This window comes from Rosa rugosa, chromosome 5, assembly GCF_958449725.1.
Source record: "Rosa rugosa chromosome 5, drRosRugo1.1, whole genome shotgun sequence".
Taxonomy (NCBI): domain Eukaryota; kingdom Viridiplantae; phylum Streptophyta; class Magnoliopsida; order Rosales; family Rosaceae; genus Rosa; species Rosa rugosa.
The window spans coordinates 19,493,258-19,506,225 of NC_084824.1; the positions used below are offsets into that span (position 1 = coordinate 19,493,258).

At 38.9% G+C, this 12,968-nt stretch overlaps 3 protein-coding genes across 3 annotated transcripts; 1 reads left to right on the forward strand and 2 right to left on the reverse strand.

Annotated features, from left to right (window-relative positions):
* Positions 1-1,582: 1,582 nt before the first annotated feature.
* Positions 1,583-2,508, forward strand: LOC133712308 (protein DMP2-like). The gene has a single exon (XM_062138417.1). It carries the CDS (start codon positions 1,675-1,677, stop codon positions 2,266-2,268), a length of 594 nt encoding a protein of 197 aa, XP_061994401.1. The 5' UTR covers positions 1,583-1,674; the 3' UTR covers positions 2,269-2,508.
* Positions 2,509-3,596: 1,088 nt separating this feature from the next.
* Positions 3,597-5,562, reverse strand: LOC133710018 (uncharacterized). The gene is made up of 4 exons (XM_062135988.1): positions 5,284-5,562; positions 5,090-5,191; positions 4,686-4,812; positions 3,597-4,081 (listed from the first exon to the last, which is right to left on the reverse strand). The coding sequence occupies exons 1-4, from the start codon at positions 5,488-5,490 to the stop codon at positions 3,858-3,860; spliced, it is 660 nt and encodes a 219-aa protein (XP_061991972.1). The 5' UTR covers positions 5,491-5,562; the 3' UTR covers positions 3,597-3,857.
* A 761-nt stretch (positions 5,563-6,323) lies between these two features.
* LOC133711310 (putative disease resistance protein RGA3) lies at positions 6,324-9,323 on the reverse strand. The gene has a single exon (XM_062137451.1). It carries the CDS (start codon positions 9,321-9,323, stop codon positions 6,324-6,326), a length of 3,000 nt encoding a protein of 999 aa, XP_061993435.1.
* Positions 9,324-12,968: the final 3,645 nt, after the last annotated feature.

The following is a 12,968-nucleotide window of genomic DNA, read 5'->3' on the forward strand; positions in this document are numbered from 1 at the left end:
GTGTGAGACAAAATATATATTAAGAACATAATAGATAATGATAGCGAAGTTTAGACCGAAATTTGAGTGCTGATACTTTGAATCTTACGAAAGAAATGCAAGACAATATACCTTGATGATCTGTTTACCTAATTGGAATGAAGACAAGATGAATCAGGAACGGGGACAAGATGAATCAGGAATTAGTTCCCCAAATGAGTTATATTGCTAGGAGTCGTTATTTTGTTTAGTTATGCTTGTCTTCGTCTGAGGTCATTTTCAAATTCTATGTGTATCCACGAGTATCTAGTATTAGTAGTAGATCGATCTCGACTATTTCTCCAATATACTAATTATGTAAGGTCACTAGACAACAGCCTTAGTATAAACGCATATGCTTTAATTTGAGGAGTTATATATAGTTTTGTTCTTGATGACTGCATATATTATATATAACGATGAGTCATTAGGAGTTAAATCTTCAATTATCGTCTTCCACACGCTTCAGTGAACGACGCTAAATGTAAATACATGCTAAGATCAAAGTTTGAAAAAATTGAAGTCTAAAATGTTAACTAGGGAATTGACTTGGTCCATGTCTTTGCCATTTGGTTCAATTTCTATACAGTCTTAGCTCCTCGATCAGTCGAAGATTATCTTCAAATCAAGTTCGTTGTTCAAGTAACTTTGTGTTCCATGTCTTTGCCATTTGGCTCAATTTCTATAGTCAGTCTTAGCTCCGATCCTCAGTCCAAGATTATCTTCAAATCAAGTTCGATGTTCAAGTAACTTGTGCTGCATGAGCAGCATATCATATCTGGTAATTGATTAGTCACATATACTATTTTGAGTTGATTAGTCACATTATCTTTAACTAGGTGCTCGTGCGTGCAATTAGTTTTTATTTTATTTATCATGATTGGTTTATATTTCTACATTGGTTTATGTAATGTCATGAAATTATTTATGTGTTTTACAATTTAAACGAAACTTCAACAGTTGTAGAGAAAAAATCAAAGATACACACAAAGATTGTAAAACTGACGTAAAAATTATTTTACAAATACAACAGTAATTACTATTATCACACAAACACGAAGATTGATTATTAAATATGTTACCATCAATCAAAATTGGAGTTTGGTGTATGGTGCTTGCGGTTTTGGATTCTGGTTGCTTCTCTTCTTTCTCCTGAACTTTTTCTTCTCTCCCTCACTCTCTGTCTGGCTGAGAATAAACAGGGGCAAATCTCCACCGGTCAGTCTCTCTGTAAATCATGGGCACACAGAGGGGGGGGGCGGGCAAAATCAGAAGTTCGAAAGTTTCCCCAAGATAAACAGTAAACGGCTGCTCGCTTTATTAATAGAGATTAGGCACATATACTGTTTTTGAGTTGATTAGTCATAAATTTGCTCCAAGCTCATTCCTCTCTAAGCTTGGATTAGGAACGAAGCCCTCCCTTTCTAAAAGTAAAAGCAAGCCTTCCAACTCAACACGACAAACACGTACACCGTTTATCATTTAACGTGAAAGCAATCTTCTATCCAAAAACAGAAACCGTCAACTCCTTCCTTCTCTATAAATCAGAACAAATTTTGTTGCAAGAACCAATACACACAGCATTATTAAACAACCCTAGCTCCAACTCCCTCTTAAGTCTCTAGCATTCCCAAGTATCATCCGTTCCTTTCCCAAATGGGGGCCTCATCCAGCTCTTCATCGAAATCCACCAAAAACACGGGTGTCAAAGACACTGCATTAACAGGAATAGGCAACCTCCTCAGGCTCCTCCCTACCGGCACGGTATTCTTGTTCCAGTTCCTCAACCCCGTTTTAACCAACAATGGCGAATGCAACATGTCCGTCAACAAGATTCTAAGCGCCATTCTCATTGTCGTTTCCGCCTTCTCTTGCTGCTTTGCTTCCTTCACCGACAGTTACACCGGCAGTGATGGACAAATTCACTATGGAATTGCAACAACAAAGGGTCTTTGGCCCTCAACCAGTTCTGGCTCTGTGGACTTGTCTGCTTACAAGCTTCGGGTTGGGGACTTTGTGCATGCCTTCTTTTCCTTGATCGTGTTTGCAGGGCTATCACTTTTGGATTCCAACACTGTGAGGTGCTTCTATCCTGCATTTGAGTCCACTGAGAAGGTTCTGCTCCAGGCGTTGCCTCCTGTAATTGGCACTATTGCTGGTGCTGTCTTTGTTCTGTTCCCTAATACACGCCACGGAATTGGGTACCCTTCTTCAAGTTCAGATTCTTCAAAAGACTCTGAGGACTCCTAGTCTTCCATATACTACATACAACCTGTTGCATCCCAAGTTGATTCACTTACGTACAAGATACTCCTAGTTTGACAATTGCTAAGAATGAATGCATGCTTTGATCGGTTTGGCTTTCCCTTGTTTATGCTTAATTTGATTGTGTTTAGTAGTTGAAAGTTTGATTGGTTCCCTTCATTTTCATCCAATTGAGAGTATGTAACAAGTTATCCTATGCACTGATTAAATTTTTATGAATTATAAGTTGATGTCGAGTACTTACGGAGATAAGTCTTATATGGTGGAGCTGTCAATTTCGACATGACCCGATAACACGACTCGAAACCCGCACGAAATAAAGCGGGTTGAACCCGCACGATTAAAAAGCGGGTCAGCTGTGGGTTAACCCGCCATGACCCATTTAATAAATGGTTCGGTCACGGGTCAACCCGCCAACACGAAGTGAACCCGTATAACCCAATTATGTTATACTTCTTCTTGAAATTTTGGACATTGAGAGTATTTGATCATAGGATTAGACAATTTGAAATATTTTGCTTTATAATTATTGGATTTAATTATTTATGAATATATATAATTATTTATGAATATATATAATTATTTATATTCTTCGTCTTGTGGAGTTTTTAGTGAATTTAATCAATTTATGTATTTTTTTAGTTAAATGGGTCGCATTGTTAACCCTTAAATGGATCATTTTGTCTAACACGACACGACCTATTTGTTAAATGGGTTAAGCGGGTTGGAAGCGGGTCCACGTTTAATAAATAGGTTGAGTTTGGGTTTAGATTTTTGACACGATTATTAAATGGGTTGAGTTTGGGTTTGTATCTTGCGACACGAGTCACACGACAAATACATTGACCCGACATGACCCATTGACAACCCTAGGTGGACCATTGAAGCCTATTGATTGAAGCCAAGTTCTGCTTATGTTGCAGAGACCTTTAGATTTTCTTATTTGCCCCAGTAAAAGTCCATAATATGGAATTTAACAAGATCTACATTTTAATGAAAACAAGCATGGTTCCTCAGATAAATAAATAAATAACACAGCAGCAACACAAGCATGAAGTGTTATTCTGAATTTCTGATCAATAATTTCATTGATTATAAAGGACAAGAACAAGAACAATAATACAATGAAATTATTGATCAGGTTGAAATTATCGCTTCAGAATAACACAGAAGCAACACAAGCATGAAATGTTCCCTCTTTGCTGAGGTTGTTGCTTTGTTAGCTTGATAGCTTTGTTAGCTTCTGTTTCTTGTTGTTTGCCTGGCTTCTTCTATATATTCATTCATTCACCAAAAAAAAGAAATAAAAAATGGATACAATCCTTGCAACGGCGCCCTTGCATCTTGCATGAAATACAAACCAAAGCAAAGTCGAGATAGTTTACATCTGCAGTTATGCCAATGCAAAAACTCCCAACTCTAATTCTCCACGAAAACTGCTCCAAATTCCAAAAGTAAATTGCAACAAAACCCTTCTCACTAAGATACATTTTACTAGAGATTCTTCTGTTACAGGTCATCCGTAAGGTCACAAACTTATGCTAACCATCCAAACCATTCCCACTCGCTTGAAGTTATCTTACATCACTGAACAACCCATCCAGAAGGTTAGAAGATGGATTGTCATTTACAATCTCGTCAAAGAAACCATTAGAATTCTGCTCTTTTCTAGATTTTCGCTCTTCAATTACAGAATCTGCTGTTTCTGCACAGAAACTTCGTCTTGTCTGCTTTGCAGGTTTCTCTGCCACAATGAACTTGTTCCCATCACGGGTTCTCTCAGGGAAGCCAGCCCAGACTGAAAGATAAAACATGCGTTAGAAGCTTCAGAAGTCGTGCACAATCAGGAACTTGAAAACAGAGAATCGAGTCCCTCACTAAAGGTACTAAAAACCTTAATTGTTTGAAAAATTACAAGCAGTGGGCATAGTCCAAAAGAAACTGCCCAATATTGTTTGTGTGTCCGCTGGGAACTTAAACTCAGAGTGCAATAATCAAATTTAAAAGGAAAGGAATATGCTGGCATTCATAGACTGGCATGCTAGTAGATCAATTTTGGTAATTAAGGAATTTGAGTAATCATCTTGAGTGAAGCTTGTTCCAATTGCTTAGTTAAGACTTAGAAGTTACAACTAAAGGAGGAACCTAACTCCTAACATCACCTCTTCCTTTAAGGGGTAGTGAGAACTGAGTGAGAGGTGCGTACGAAGTTCAGATCATACGGTGATGGTAGTAGGGACTAGGAAGACAACAAGGAAAAACACACGAACAACCAGATCATTAGTATTTACGACCAAGAGTAAAGAAGAATAAATTAGTACGGTGTTATTAACATCTTCGATCATAATATGCACACCAAATGGCATAAACAGAACCAATTCATATCATTATTGATAGGTTACCTCCAAACTGATGCAGGACAATAGAAGCTGCAACAGTTACATTCAAGGAAGCAGTGCCGTCCCCATACTGTGGGATATACACAAAGAAATCACATATCTCACACTCCTTAGCAGAAAGGCCTGTTCCCTACAAACAAAAAGGAGACAAAAGATTTAACCCAATGTAAGCTTCAATTGCAAATGCTTGCCAAATGAAGTTGAACTCAAACAATTCAAACATAGAACACCAAAAGCTAACTTGCACCCTTCTCAAACTAACAAAACATATCAAACAAACCCCATCAAGCAAATAATACCCAAGAACAAAAGCACATTACTGTACTGAGCTTGATGCCAATAGAAGATTAAAGGATCAAAATTTCCAACAAAAACACAAATGGGTACTTGTGAAATCGATAGTTTACCTCATTGCCAAGAAGAAAAGCAGTGCTTTTGGTGAAAGGGTGGTGATTGACCGGCATAGCATTATCAGTGATCTCAACGCCGCAAATATCACAATCTCTGTCCTAAAACCCATTCATAAACACTAAAACTCAATCAGCCACATACCCAAAAACAAAGAAGGAGAGACGAAGAAGACCAAAGAGAGAGAAGGGACCTTGAGGAATTGGCGGGCGTCTTGGAGAGAGTGAAAGTGGCGGAAGCGAACGTGGGAGGTGGAGCCGTGACTGCCGAAGGCGTTGAATTCTCTGCGGCCGACGAGAATGAGCTCGGAGACGCCGAAGGCGGTGGCGCTCCGGGCGAGTGTGCCCACGTTGTGCCTCTTGGCTATGTTGTGAACCACCACATAGCTCTCCACCACCATTTTTCACTTCACCGGGATTTCACCCGCCGCCTAGAGTCTATTGTAAACTCATATAACACCCCTACGATGCCGTTTTTGTAGACATTAGTCTACGTTATATTTTGTCAAATGTGACACCTTAGGGTTTAAGTTGAAAAAATAGCTGAAGGTATTCGGTACACGCCGTGTATCTTCACGTACCACTGAGATTGGACGATTTTGAGTGCTAAATAACTGAACTCACATATGGACGGCTGAGATTGCATATTTGTTGTTTGTGAACTTACACCGCCGTGTATACAAGAATGTTCGGAAAACTAGTTGATTGGTTTCACATTAGTTCTATTTTCTCTCTTACTCGAAATTCTCAAGAACAACTTCATTTCGGCCTCTATGATTAGGTGACAAGATTTGCTGACTGTAGTTTCCGTAAAGAAAGAGTTATTTAGTTATTTCCGTCGATTTGGTGTTAAACCAATACATATGAAATGAAACACATATAGAACAAAATCTGCTATAAAGGTAAACTTAGGGTCATGAGGTACACCCCAAACACAAAATTGGCTAAAAGGGTAAAATATATGGACTCTCCATGCACATAACTCAACAGCAAAGAACCAAATTGATTAATATTAATAATAATAAACACATGGATGATGGATCTAACCCTCCAGTGTAGTTTTCTTGTCTCCCCGTTTCTATGTTCCCAGCATTCCATTTAGGATTAACTGGCGGGGTTGTGTTCGTGGCTTTTCGCTTAGTTTTTCTTTTCTTGTATCAGGAAAATAAATAAATAAATAAATAAAAACTGGGCCAGAGAGAGGTGCATGTAATACAAGCAAAATAATAATACTCTAATTACTAAGTACGTATTCACAGTGCAGATTATGTGGTAGAGATGTCAAGTTTCCACAATCTATAATCTTTAGAAGCTTAAGAGAAGTGAGGTTATTTATCCTATCTTCAGGGAAAGAGACCAGATCATTGCATGATTTGATGATCAGAAATTTCAATCTAGCAAGGGAGGAAGAGCTTGTTTGGCTTTCTGAGGCTGCTGTCATCAACATGGACTGCAACAACTTCTCAGAGACGGTGTCCATAAGCAATTCTTCAACTAATGGAAGCATCGGCATGGACATTAAGTTAGGGGCGTCCACGATAGTCAATTTGGTGAGGGAAGGAAATGAAAGCTGCTGCTGCTTTGGCATTGTTGTTGTCCCATCTTGATCACTGCAGGTTTGCCACTCCTTCAAGAGTGGCAAGTCATAAAGTGTGAGCTCTTTCAATGATGGAAAAAACAAAGGCTCTCTTCCTCCCCCAACCAAACCACAAGAGGGAGACGAGTAACTGCTGTTAATGTGCTCGAGGCAACCTAGAGAATATAGTTTGAGAAACTTAAGAGAAGGCAGTTGATCCAGTGGTGGAAGATGCTGGCATCTGAGACAGCCCTCAATTGTGAGCTCAACTAGACTTGGAAGAGACGATGCAGCGTTGTTCATCAGCCAGTTGGGGAATTGAACGTCGCAATACCCAGCTATATGCAGTACTTTCAAATTTTGATGGGGCTGAAGGCCTTCCAACACCATGTGATCTTCATTACTTTCACTGTCGTCATCTCTGGACCAAATTAGTTTTAAGGATTCAAGATATTGCTTGCTGCTCAAATTTGAACTCCTTGAATCTATTGTGACATTGTCAACATGTTCAAGATGGGCAACATGAAGCACCCCTTTAAGACAGTTCAAGCCACTCAACTCATCTATTCCACCACTCACACCGGAAAAGAGAGCTTTCCTGCCCAAGATGAATAACGGTAATGTCTGAAGAGATACCAACTTTCCCAGCCCAGGTGGCATGTGATTCAATTTGCGGCACCCAGTGATCTCAAGATGTCTAAGGCTGATCATCTTTCCGATATCTCTAGGTAGGTGTTCAAGTCTGTAGCACCTGTTGAGTTTAAGGGTCTGTAGGTTCTGCAGATTGCTGATAGAAGCAGGGAGTGCTGTCATACTAACATTACCAGAGAGGTCAAGGTACCTAAGATGGATCAACTTGCCTACGGAATTTGAAAGCTCATCGATTCTTAGGTTATGTAGATCTAACACACGTAAGCACCTCAAGTTTGAAATGATTGTATTGTGACTGGAAGTTCTATATGCTTGATCCTGAAGTGGTAGTATAAATGTCCTAGTCTTCTTAGCTTTGAGCAACGCTATCGGAACTTCCCATGAAGAAGGCAGATAACAACTAAATGAAACATGATGAACTCTTTCAGATATATCTCCAACATCAACACTGCAAATTGAGCATTCAGATCCTGCAACTGCCCGTGAAAGATCGTGTATAAGATCATGCATATGACAACTAATTAAATTTCCATTGGCATCTTCCTTGACCTCTTGAAATAATGATCTCTCTATCAATTCCTTGAAATACAGGTCACCAATTTCTTCCAAGTTCCTCTCTTTACCAGGAAGGTGAATGTAACCCTGAGCTATCCAAAGTTCGACCAACATTTTTTTCTCAATTTCATATCCCTTGGGGAACAATGCGCAGTAGGAGAAGCATTGTTTCAAATAAATTGGCATGTGATCATAGCTTAACTTCAGTATCTTCAAAACATCATTCTCCTCTTTTGGTAACTCCCAGATCTCTGTATTCTGAATCGAAATCCACTCTCTTTCATTAGCTTTGTATCTCATCATGCTTCCTAGAGTCCTTATTGCAAGAGGAACACCTCTGCATTTCTTCACAATTCTTCTTCCTATTGGCACCAACTCTGGATGCTCCTCCTCCCTTCCATCTTTAAAAGCCAGTTGCTTAAACAATGTCCAACTCTCTTCCTCCGATAGATCTTGCAACACAAAAGGGAAATCAACATCCATAAGCGCGGTAACTTTTGTGCTACGAGTTGTCACAACAATCTTACTCCCCTTGGCACCACCTTTCAACAAATCATTCAGCTGAAGCCAACTTTCGCGCTTCACATTCCACACATCATCCAGAACAAGGAGGTAGCGCTTCCCATCCAAATTCTTCCGAAGCAGAATCTGCAACTCCTCCATCAACATTTTCTTCTGCAGCAAAATATGCTGGTAATAAAACTCCGAATCTTCTAGTTCATTCGTAGCACTAGATCTCAAGATTTTCTCCGTAACTGAATATAAATCAAAACTTCCATACGCCCACACCCACATCTTAATCTCAAAATACTTCACTACCCTATCATCATTATACAACATTTTAGCAAGGGTGGTCTTCCCAAGCCCCCCAATACCAACAACGGCAGTAATAGAGACATTTTCTCCTTCACTTGGTGGGAATATCAAAAACTCCACCATCTCCTCCTTCTCTCTCTTTCTTCCAATTACAGCTGACTCCACCATAAAAGAATGCGTCTCTTCTCTCATATTATTCATCTCAATCCCAATATCTGAGATTGTCAACGACCTATCCCTGAAGTTGAACTTTGAAATATCCCCTGCAATCTCATCCAATCTCTCTCTAGTTTCTCTCAGTTTTCGACCCATCTTGTATCTAAAAGCAAGTGTCTTTGAAAAGAACTCACGCACCTGATGATTCTCATGCTGCCTAGCTTTGGTTTCGAATGCATCCAACAAATCATCGGCCTCGTACACAACCTCGCTGAGCTTCCTGATCCAGTCCTGCACCAGATGGCTCTTCTCTTGCTTCTCCTCTGCGTCTAAGAGAACAGCTTTGATGGTGGAGAGAGTGTTCTCAAGCTTCTTCATTTCCTTGTTGACGCCGTAGACGAGCCCGAGCTCCCGGAAAGTGGAAGACCCGAGCTTGATGAGTATGTCAGCTGCAGTGCCAAATGGAACTGCTTCAACCATGTTTCAGATGATCGGAGAATGAAGAGAAGTAAAGTAGAGTTGGGACAATGATGAGTTTCTTTTCAAGAGCAAGTTTAGAGGAGTTTCAGAACTCGCGGTTCAGGTGAGGTGGGTTGGTCACAGGTGCCGGTTTTAGTAGTTTTACTGCAAGTCTGGGTGTTTGAGAGATATTAGGGTCTTTGATTCTTGGGTCACTTTTTGGAGTTTTGGTCAAAGATGAGGAGCTAGCTAGAGTGGAGTTAAGAGTCATTAATCTGCTTATAAAATACATCATATAAGAAAAAATAAAGAATTATTAAAAAAAAAAATGTGTTTCTGCGTTTGAGAACTAAAAATTATTAAGGGTTAATGCTCATACACCCCAGATCCCTGAGAATACTTCTCATACACCCCAATGTCTTATTTTTATTCCTCTCTACACAACTCTTTCTCTTTTCCATTCCAACCAACCCATCTTATCAACTTTCTTACCTGTAATACCCTTCTTTGAAGTCCCTGTCAGTTGGTTTTCCTTTACATATCTGTTGTTTATTGTTCTGTTGAAACGTGGTGGGCCCATAAGAATTATATTTGTTTAAATATATACAGATGTTGCAATCATCCTCTATTTCAAAGGTAAACAGTGCACTTTATTATCCAGAATTTCGATAGTTGACAGACTTGAGTTAAATGCTATCTGCAAAAACACTAGCAAGGAATTGAATCAAGAAAGAGAAAAATTGAGAAAATTGAAAGACTATAGAGAACGTCTTCCTAGGAAAACTCCCAATTATTGGGATATCCTCTATAGACTTCAAACTAGAATTTATAAACTAGAACAAGATATTGATAATCTTTTATATGTTCTAGAAGAGGAACAAAAACCTCTTGATTATTTGAGCATTGGTTAGATCTGCAAATCACTGGTATCAGAGCTTGTAAAATAGCTCAGCAGGGGAATCCCCTATGGGGACAATGTCTGATTTAATAATAGAGAGACTGAATTCTCTATTAAAATCTTCTGATGAAAAATATCAGATCCTGCAGAAAGAGATTTCTAGATATCAAGAACATCTAGAAAAAATTCCTGTTATAATCCACCAATTGGAAAAATTGGAAAACAAACTGGATTATATCAAAGATCTTCCAAAAACGGAAGAAGAAAAGCTAACAAGTGTTAGCAGAAAAATCAATGAACAGCAAAAAACGCTGGATTCTATGAAAAATATACTGAAGGACAAGAAAGTGCCTACAGTAAAACCAAAGAAGGCTAATGGATTCAAACCATTAGAAAGACCAGAAAAGAATCCTGTTCCAAACATGATTTTTCTGGATCCCTTAACTAGTTCTACTAGTATTCGGTATGAAAAGCCGAAAGAAACTCGAGATGTCAATATGATGAGCATCTTCGGGAAAAAGAAAGGAGTTCAACTCCTAAATGCTGAAGAATTTGAATACAATGAAATCGAGCATGAGGTAAAAAACGCCTCAATTCCAAAGCTAGATTTCAAACAAATTTACAAAAGGGGAACGTTTGATCTGATGGACAGCCATCATTTCAAATTACTTGAATTTACAACCCCCTCTACAACAGGAGAAACAGATCTACTACTGATCACTCCTGCTGAAGTTGCCAGAGCAAAAGCAAAAAATTATCAATTTATGCACATTGGAGCAGTCCAAGTAGGCATAAAACTTCTTGCTCGAGAAGGCATAAACTGTTCAGTTCTATGTGTCCTACAAGACAATAGACTAACAGATTTTCAAGCTAGTCTTTTGGGAACCCTTGAAGCATCTCTGTGCAACCAAGTAGCATATTTCAACTGCTTCCCCAACTTTTCAACAAGCTTGAAAGATGCAGCTCACTGTCTCCGACTGAGAGTCAAGACAGATGGCATATCTATGAAAAATGATATGCAAGAATTGGCAATAGTATACAGGATATACTATAAACTAATGAGTACTACAGTAGAGCCAAAGACAAGGATATCAAACATCCCTGGTCTTACTACTGGATTCCTCACCAGTCAGAAGAACCATTCACAATAGATCCACAAAGTTACTTGGAATGAAGTAACGTTTCCTATTGAATGGAAATTATCTGGTCCGAAGCTACCAGCAGAAAGTGCAAAAGCAAAAATTTATGAAAGTAGAAAGACTGGAGAAATCAGTCTAAATTTTGACAATCACAGAAAAAGTGATGTCTGTCCTGAAAATTTCAGGATAAACAAAAATCTTCTCAGAAGAAGTTACAGCACTAGAGAAGCTAGTGTCAGTGGCACAAGAAGCTCTGAAGAACCATCAGAGTTCATCTCCATCACTGAAGAAGAATTGGAAGCTGATCTAAGCAGACCAGCTAATATGTTTAGAGCACAAAAGCTCTATGATCTCTATGAAGAAGCAGAATTTTGCCAAAATCCTGAAAGATTAGAAAAACTAATCGAATAAATGAAAAACTTCAATCCAGGAAAGGAAAGAAAACTCCTTCCCTACCAAGATGTTGAAATGGAAGACGGAGATAGCTCCAAAACTTTCATCACTAGAGAAAAGGGAAAAGTGAAACTCCCTATACAGAAGGCCCCTACGGGCAGAAATGGAGAAAGAAATTCTCAAAGATTTGTCCCAGAGGACAAGATACCCAGAGTACCTATTTCCAACTATGGTATCTGGCTCGATTTAGATAAAGCTCTAGACAAGAGAAAAACTCTTGACCAATGGGTAGACAGCCTGATGATGGCATCTGCTCTAACCCTTGGAAAATTTGAAGCTCCTGATCTTCAGATGTACTTTGAAACTACTCTCACTGGAGTAGCTAAGAAGTATTACTATTCTTTCAAAGAAACAGCCAGAGGAAAAGAATGGCTGGAAGAAATCAAAACTTCAAAATCTCCGTATGATTTTGCAGCACCACTGTATGATCAGTTCTGTGGAGATCTTGCAAATATGAGTGAAAAGGCTAGAGAAACGGCCAAATCAAATATCTATGCTCTCAAAATTTGTGACATGAGATATTTTGAAGAATACTTGAATGAATTTCAAGAATATTACTGTACAATTGGTGAACTAGAAAATACTGATCTAGTCAACCTGTTGCACAGGAAACTCCCTGAACCATGGAGAACAGCTGTGCGAGAAAGCATAGCAGAAAAACCAATTGAAAGATTTTCAGTTGGAGGAATTGCCGACAGAATCCGGCAACTATTGAAAGAACAATGCAAAGCCAATCTTAGAGCTAAGATGGCCAAGAAACAACTCAAAGGAGTTGAAAATTTCTGTTACGGAATACTGGATATGCCAACCAACTGGGGATGCCATGAAGCCCAGTTCCACAGAAAGAAGAAAGGAAAATATTACTCTAAAAAGTTCAAAAAGAGTAATCAAAGAAAGAATTGGAAATTCAAGAAAAGTTCCAATTACAAGAAACAACAGGATGAAGATCCAAAAAAGAAATTCTTCAAGAAAAAGAAGAATACTCATCAACATAAACAACCAAGCAAGAAAGCTTGCAGATGTTGGTTATGTAAAGCTGAAGGGCACTATGCCAATGAATGCCCGGAAAAGGGTAAAAGATCTACTAAAGCTCTCTTTGAAGAATATGAGCATATAGTAGAAACTGCCAACCTGAAAGGCTACGAAATAGCCTATTCTGATGATGAAGAAGACGAC

Bases quoted from the DNA above. Each gene is read 5' to 3' on its own strand.
- LOC133712308 (XM_062138417.1), top strand. From the start codon at position 1,675: ATGGGGGCCTCATCCAGCTCTTCATCGAAATCCACCAAAAACACGGGT.
- LOC133710018 (XM_062135988.1), bottom strand. From the start codon at position 5,490: ATGGTGGTGGAGAGCTATGTGGTGGTTCACAACATAGCCAAGAGGCAC. The intron at 5,192-5,283 runs GTCCCTTCTCTC...AATGGGTTTTAG, and splicing joins ACGCCCGCCAATTCCTCAAG to GACAGAGATTGTGATATTTG. The intron at 4,813-5,089 runs GTAAACTATCGA...TTTTGTTTGTAG, and splicing joins CTTTTCTTCTTGGCAATGAG to GGAACAGGCCTTTCTGCTAA.
- LOC133711310 (XM_062137451.1), bottom strand. From the start codon at position 9,323: ATGGTTGAAGCAGTTCCATTTGGCACTGCAGCTGACATACTCATCAAG.